Source organism: Austrofundulus limnaeus, unplaced genomic scaffold (assembly GCF_001266775.1).
Source record: "Austrofundulus limnaeus strain Quisiro unplaced genomic scaffold, Austrofundulus_limnaeus-1.0 Scaffold29, whole genome shotgun sequence".
Classification (NCBI taxonomy): Eukaryota; Metazoa; Chordata; class Actinopteri; order Cyprinodontiformes; family Rivulidae; genus Austrofundulus; species Austrofundulus limnaeus.
The window spans coordinates 1,798,167-1,805,566 of record NW_013952431.1 but is presented as its reverse complement, the minus strand read 5'-3'; the positions used below and the strand labels follow the sequence as shown (position 1 = coordinate 1,805,566).

The following is a 7,400-nucleotide window of genomic DNA, read 5'->3' as shown; positions in this document are numbered from 1 at the left end:
GAGGACCAGGGAGGATGATTCAACCACTCAACCGTGAGATGTCGCTGAAAACAACAAATCCTACACACTGTGCCTTTAAAACACTGTTTAGTCAAAGTTAAACATGAAATGTCAACGTTCATTACTGGCCCTTCGAGGACCACCATAACCCTCATGTGGCCCACAGTGAAAATGAGTTTGACATCCTTGGTATAGATGATGGATGGACATCTAAATCGTTATAGTGTGAAGCACAAAGAGAAGTGGAATGTGGCTAAAAGTGGTGCAAATACAAGCAAACTAATTAAAAAGGCCGGGGGTTGATGAGGACGAGTGTCTGCAGGCAGGTGTGACAGAACAGGGTGCAGGTGGAAGAGGGCACGACAGCAGAGAGATGGTAAAAAAAAAACAAGTAACAGATCCTGACAACAAGAACATGTGGGCTGTACAACAAAAACATCTGTTCCACTATAAATCCATGCAAATTAAAAGATCAGTGATTTATAGTGGATGAACAGCACGACAAGATTACAGAACCGTGTTGGGACACAGAACTGGGCCGGACATTCGGTACCTGTGGCGCTCACTTCACTCTGCAGAGGAAGAAGAGACAGAAAATGCATCAGTGTTGCTATAACACTCCACAAAACATGTTTCCTATAGCAGCAGTGTACGGCCCATGTGCAGCTGCAGCAGTGAAACTGGAGCTCTTTGTTTTTCAGCTGATCTCATTTCTTCCAATAATAAAATGCACCCTTTGTGAAACCATTCCTTGTCCAACAAGGCTTGGTGAAAACTACACATCAGGCCTCTCTGATTAGCTCTGACATTGTGATCTGCTCTGATTGGAAACACTGCAGGGTGTTACACTGCTGTTTATTGCTGATGGTAAGGGGCCCTTTCAATCAAATGAAACCATTTTAATAAAATGTTGGAGAGCGGCTGAACTAATGAAGCTGTGCACCTGAGGGGGAATGGATTAATTTATTATTTTCCACCGAACATTAACCGGCTCCGTGCAGATTGTTTTTTAACTAAGAGGGAACGTTAGCTGGATACAATCATTCCTCGAATTCCCAGACATATCCCCCATTTTGCCTTTTTTTGTTATTCAAAAATGTTTCATGGCGCAAACACTCCCTCATGATTCATGTCTTTGAACTTAAAAGAAAATCCCTCTGTAGTTTCTGAATTCCACTGCAGGTATAAGTAGCCAAGTAAAGGCTTTAATAATACGGTTCCAATGAGCTGCGTAGTCGCCTCACAGTCAAATAACAAATCAGTCTAAAGTGAATTCCTCCCTGGTTGAACCCGCTCCTCAGTAACCCCTGTGCAGCTGGATCACGCAGGAGTGACGTGCTCTTCCTAAAGGTTTTTGAAGAAACAACACAGCAGCTCAACTGTTTCCAACAAGGTTTTTTTTTCTCTGTAAGATGGGTCCTTAATTTCAATTTCAGCATCTTCTCTTCAACTCTGCTAGATGTCAACACTGTGCACAGAAAGTTACAGCACAGAACTTTATCTAGTGCAGAGGAGCCCAAAGTGGGGCCCGCGGGCCAAATTTGGCCCGCCAAGCCATTTGATTTGGCCCACCAACAGTTGCCAAAGTTACAAGGTTGTAACCTATTATCCAATGTATATACACAGTATTTCCATTGGTCAAATGACTATATAAAAGGGCTGTATACAGCCCTTTTATTTAAAAGGTAGTGAAGGTAGTTTTCATTCATTGTGTTGACTTTATCTTTGATTTTTTTTAGGATTAAACATGAAACATGAAATGACAAGAAATATTTTGTTCAGATTTGACCACACGTAGATTTGCACACTTTATAAGACCACAAAAACTCATATTTTATCAATTTATGAAAAGTCCCATGAGCCTTTCCTACTTGARCGTATGGCAGACTTTCTCCAAGTGCACAGACTAAAACAAAATAGGGCCATTGCATAGCTTAATCGTTAAAAATAAGGGACTTTACTTTAAATAGTATTTGTATTTCATGTATTATATTAGTGTATTTGGCCCGCTGCCCTGGATAGATTTTCATTTTGGCCCCCTCGGGGAAATGTTTGGGCACCCCTGATCTAGTGAAACATGCTGCTTAAACTACACTTTTCTAGAGAGAAAAATTGACCACAGCCCTTCAAAAACTCTGTTKAATCCATCACTGTTCTTGCACATAGATCTGAGTCAGAACGCTACAGTGCAAAAGTTTTAAATCATTCTAATTTTCTTCAAACACATTTTAGAGTCTATGATTAGTTCTGAAAAGCTGTGAAAAGCACATTTTCTTCTTTAAGTCTTTTAATCTTTGCATTTATTAATTTTGTCTTTGTTTCACTTTTGAAAAGACAAGCGACAAAAAAAGCATCATCTGTTTTGGAAGCAGTCCATCTGTGTTTGTCTTATTGTTTGCAGTAAATACTAAATTTAAAACAAAGACAGAATTGTCTCACGGCATCATAGTACCTAAAAAAAAAAAACACCACCCTGTTCATTTACCTGGGCTGTGCTTCTTGCAGTAAAGCGAAGCTGCTTTGATGGCTAATTTATTGGATTATAGCGCCCTCACCTGTTCAAAAATGTTAAAGCACGAGGAGGAATGCGACAATGAACAGGAGATTAATGTCAGACATTTTTAATTATAAACCATGGCTAATTTTCATCACTACTTATGTTGTAGGTCACAAAATTATGACTATTTATTACAAAGTTTGTATTATTTAGCTGTACATATTGCAGCGCTTCAGATAGTTTCCTCAGTGATGGATCAAGATTTACAGGAATCCACTAATGTCTGCAAGAAGGATGTGAACTAAGAATAACTTTCCCCTTTGGATATGATCAACCACAGATGCACACTGGATGGTAACAGCATGTGGGATAATTACGCACAGTTTGACGCGTCAAAACAGGAAAACCGCAGACTCAGATGATCATATTAATAAAAGCTGCAGTCTTGGACCAGGTTTTCATCAAAGGTTTGTGTTGGCTTTAGTGACCTGGCTTTAAAAGTATAGTGTTTTTCTCAGTGATGATAATAGCTTTTGTGTTATTTTGCAAAAAAATAAAAAAAATTGAAATATTGTTGCTAAGCTCGTCTTCATTAAAAAACTGCATTTGTTAATGCTATTTATTCTGTCAATAAGAGTTATTAATCATTTTGAAACTAYTTTAAATTACAAAAAACGGTTTCTTTTCAAAGCATTGACATATGAGGATCAATAAATAATGTCTAAATGACTTATTTGTATTATATTAATGATGAAATCTCATTTCCTTTGGTTATTAGCTGAAGTTGCCTTCTTCGGCTTGAGYTGTTTGTGTCTCTGGCGCCACCTTGCGTCGGACGCTGTAACTACATCCGTCCCTTTAGTAAACTCAGTAAAAGATGGCGGCCGGAGTCCTTCAGAGAGTCCGCTGTGGTTTGGCTCCGGCTAAAAACAGTGCTCTCTCAGCTGGACAGCTCGTGGGATGGGTCAGGTGGGCAGTTATCACCTCGTTTTGTGCTTTGTTTGTTGTTGGCTTCTTGGTGTCATTTTTTTTGTCTTTTTCACTGTGTAGCTACACGGAGCCAAGCTGCTGCTAACCAGCCTCGGTTCGGCCTTCAGGGCTGTTTTTAGCTCATTCAGAAGCTTCACTTTGTGCTAAATTATCTGCAACAGTAATAGTTTAAAGATATGCGTGTGCTGATGAAAAATGCAAAAAAAAAAAAAAAGATAGGAGTTCCTGTCATCTTTCTTTCATGAATATATAAATGAAAGACTCAAGGTCAGTTTGTAAATGTTAGAACAGTAACATCACGTGTGTTTCTGTCTTTAAAACACCTGGGACCATTTTATGCAGATGCTGTGTTGCATGTGTCACTGTGCATTTTAGGGATATAACGTGGTATTACAGCATCCTGCACCCTAAAACTGTTTAGAAGTCATAATAAAAAAATATCTGTCCATCACTTCCTGTTTGCCTCTGCAGAGGGTTTGCAACATCCAGCAGCAGAGACAGAGAGGACAGCTGGTTTAAGTCCTTGTTTGTGAGGAAAGTTGATCCCAGAAAAGATGCTCACTCCAATTTGCTGACAAAAAACGAGGAGAGCAACCTCTACAAAATTCAGTGTAAGTCACCGCACAGACGTTAGCAACTCAGACCTGAAATATTAATAATGATGTTGTTCTTTTCAGTCCATAATGTGAAGCCAGAGTGCCTGGATGCATATAATAAACTCTGGTGAGTGTCGTTTTTATGTTCCCTTTTAAAGGACGTGCCTGAAACTATTTAGACCAGCATGTTTTAAAACTCTCTTGGTTTTAAATACAAAATAACTACCATTCATTTACAGCGAGGATGTTTTGCCCTCGATCCATGCTGATAAGTACTACCCCTGTGAGCTGGTGGGGACCTGGAATACCTGGTATGGAGAACAAGACCAGGCTGGTAGGATTATTAATATCAACATAACCGTCTGCAGTATAGCAAGCCTGCAATGTGCACGGTTTGCAGTCAGCAGCCAAGTTATACTGCATATTCATACTTGTGCAAGGAAAGGGTCAATAAATCAAAATATCATCATAACTTAGTCTGTTTAGTTGTTTTTTTGAAGGAGGTTAGTGCAAAAATGCCCTGTATTTATAAGCATCAGTAGATGTGAATGTGTTTACTGGATGATGTTTCTGCAGTTCATCTGTGGCGTTACAGAGGTGGATATCCAGCTCTGACTGAGGTGATGAACAAGCTCAGGCAGAACGAGGTAATCATCATCATCATCATCAGTTCATGTGTTGCTCCTTCTTTGTGACACTGAAGTAAAGTTTATCGGTTGGTGTCTGACATCAGGAGTTCACAAAGTACAGAATGGAGCGGGGAAAGATGCTGCTGTCCCGCAGGAATCAGCTCCTGCTGGAGTTCAGCTTCTGGAACGAGCCCGTGCCCCGAGATGGCCCCAACATCTACGAGCTCAGGTCCTACCAGCTCAGGGTGAGTCCCACAGACCGCATCACGTCCGGGCTTCACAACATGCTCAGAGTCATTATTATACAGGTTCCCACAATGGGATTCTTGTCCTGTTAAACCTTAGATTAACTGCAGAAATTAGATCGACAGTAGAAATGTGAAACTTAAAGRCTTCTTTGCTGTTTTGGTTTGTTTGGAAGAAAAACTGTTTTACCCAGAGCGTCCCTCTGCAGGTCCGCCTGGAACCATCAGGATAATGTTTAATGTTCAAACTGATCTGCTCTTTGTGTACRTGTGTGCTTTTGCTTCAGCTATTTAAATCCAAAATAAAATATATGGTTGCTGTTTTAATATGTAGCGATACCAGAAATTTCAGATGCCGCCAAAGAAGAGTTTAGTGTCTTGAAGACTGTTTAAAAACATAAACCATCCCGAAATAWATTGGCAATGGCAGCACTCAAACCATATTCTGCAGAACTTGGAATACTAAAGCAGTTTTGTTTTACTGTAAAATCTTAAACTCTTGAGGTGCGTCAACACCCTCTAAATAAGAAGCCTATCTGATAAGAAGTGAAAACTTAAAGCGCCTTGAGTTCAGGGCCTGGCTTTCAGTTCCACCAGAAGGTGCCAAACGATGTTCTAACAAAAAAAAAGCTCATCTTTGTTTCAACCATTAAAATAATAATAAAAAAACTTATCACCATCTATTTTTGCAATTGTAATTTTTGTAAGTTAGTTTTGAAATAAAATATGTATAAAAAAAAACCCACTGGATTATACATTTAATTTTGAAATGGAAAAACTGCAGAACAAACCAAGCACAGATTATCCCAGATGCCTGAATAATCTGATGGCAGAATTTGCTTTTATATCAGGTGAGAAGAAAGAATCCCTACTGATGCCTTTGTTCCCTAAATATATTTATACTTTCACAAATATTAAACTATTTGAAGTTGAATCCCATTCTGAATCAAATCACACCATCTCATTAGCTTCCYTGTGACGTGACGAATGTTTGTGGCCTTAAAGTATGGTAGGAGAAGTGTTAAAGTGTAGCTGTTATTGCAGTTTATCTTAATGATAGAAACCTGTATTGTGTCTTTACCATTTCTCTTAGTGTGTTCAATCTGGAGAGAGAGAAGAAGTTTGGAAAGCCTGTTTAAATCTCATTCTAATAAAGAATATTGTGTTTTTCCTCCCTGCAGCCAGGAACCATGATCGAGTGGGGTAATTACTGGTAAGGCAGCCTGAATTCATTGGACTCATTGAGCTGTAGGTRCAGGAGCACATCCCTCTGTCATTAATAAGAGTTACTCCTCTGAGAGGCCTTATACTWGAAGCTGTACTGTCAAGCCCTTCGGTGCCGATCACAGAGGAGGTCGTCAGACTTTTCCTCCYTTTGAATCCAGATGACGTCATGTTTCTGGCCGCTAAAGATTTCACCGATGATGATTGTTCCATCAACACATCAGTCCTCTTCTTATTTTGAGGCAGAGAAATTGTATGGAAAAACGTCACTCCAAGACAAGTTTATTTTTCATCCAAACCCAWTTTCTTTAGTCTTGTTTTCATTTACGCTCACTTTACCCATCCATCATTAAAAAAAAAAAACTGTAGTTATATATAAAAAAAGCAATTTCGGGGTAATTATTGTTGAAGGCTTCAATTCCTGCTTCAAGTTACAGATTTTTCAAACGAGCCATCATAATTTGGTTGACAGGCGGTGATTATAATTTAAATATGTCTGTATTTGAGCTGAAACAATAAATCTGAAACCTTACCCTCACACCAGCTCACCAACACTTGGCCTGTGTTAGGGATCATAAACACGAACACACCGGGCCGTTAACTAAACAGACTGAATCCAGTTATTAGACACAGTCCAGAGTCAATTTAAATTTGAGAACTCCTAGTTGGTGTTTTTATTTGATTTGTTTATTTTTTTGGCTCACGTTCGGACCGGTGTTGTTTTAATCCACAGGGCCAGAGCGATCAAATACCGCCAGGGCAACAAAGAGGCGGTGGGAGGGTTCTTCTCCCAGATCGGTGACCTCTACATGGTCCATCACCTGTGGGGTACGGCTTCGACGTCATTTTCACCACCAATGGAATGAATGTTAAATTTGGCTGTCRCACACAAATAAACCTGCGGGGGTAACATTCGGATCGTTTGGTTGCAGTTAGAAAAAAAACCCACAATGACTGCATTAAAGACAGGTTAAGTGTTTCTCCCTGCCTGTTTAACACTGTAACATACTAACCAGATAATAAAATGATTGATCTTTTTACAGATCATTCTGCTCAGTGTCAGTATTTTGCGATTCATTGTGGGTTAGATATTTTCATGTCTACTTCTGGGTTGTTGAAATATATTTARTCTAAACCAGGGGTGGGAGATCCTGGTCCTCGAGGGCCGCAGCCCTACAGATTTTATGTTTTTCCCTGCTCCAACACACCTGATTCAGAC

General features: G+C 39.6%; 1 protein-coding gene across 1 annotated transcript in view; it reads left to right on the top strand.

Moving 5' to 3' along the window:
* Positions 1-3,358: 3,358 nt before the first annotated feature.
* nipsnap2 (nipsnap homolog 2) overlaps positions 3,359-7,400 on the top strand; it is a 6,816-nt gene continuing 2,774 nt past the window's right edge. The window contains exons 1-8 of the mRNA XM_014005292.1: positions 3,359-3,466; positions 3,959-4,098; positions 4,165-4,210; positions 4,323-4,417; positions 4,660-4,730; positions 4,817-4,957; positions 6,139-6,170; positions 6,915-7,009. Of these exons, the coding sequence (XP_013860746.1) occupies positions 3,375-3,466; positions 3,959-4,098; positions 4,165-4,210; positions 4,323-4,417; positions 4,660-4,730; positions 4,817-4,957; positions 6,139-6,170; positions 6,915-7,009 (712 nt within the window). The 5' untranslated portion in view covers positions 3,359-3,374. The remainder of the gene's footprint in view (positions 3,467-3,958; positions 4,099-4,164; positions 4,211-4,322; positions 4,418-4,659; positions 4,731-4,816; positions 4,958-6,138; positions 6,171-6,914; positions 7,010-7,400) is intronic.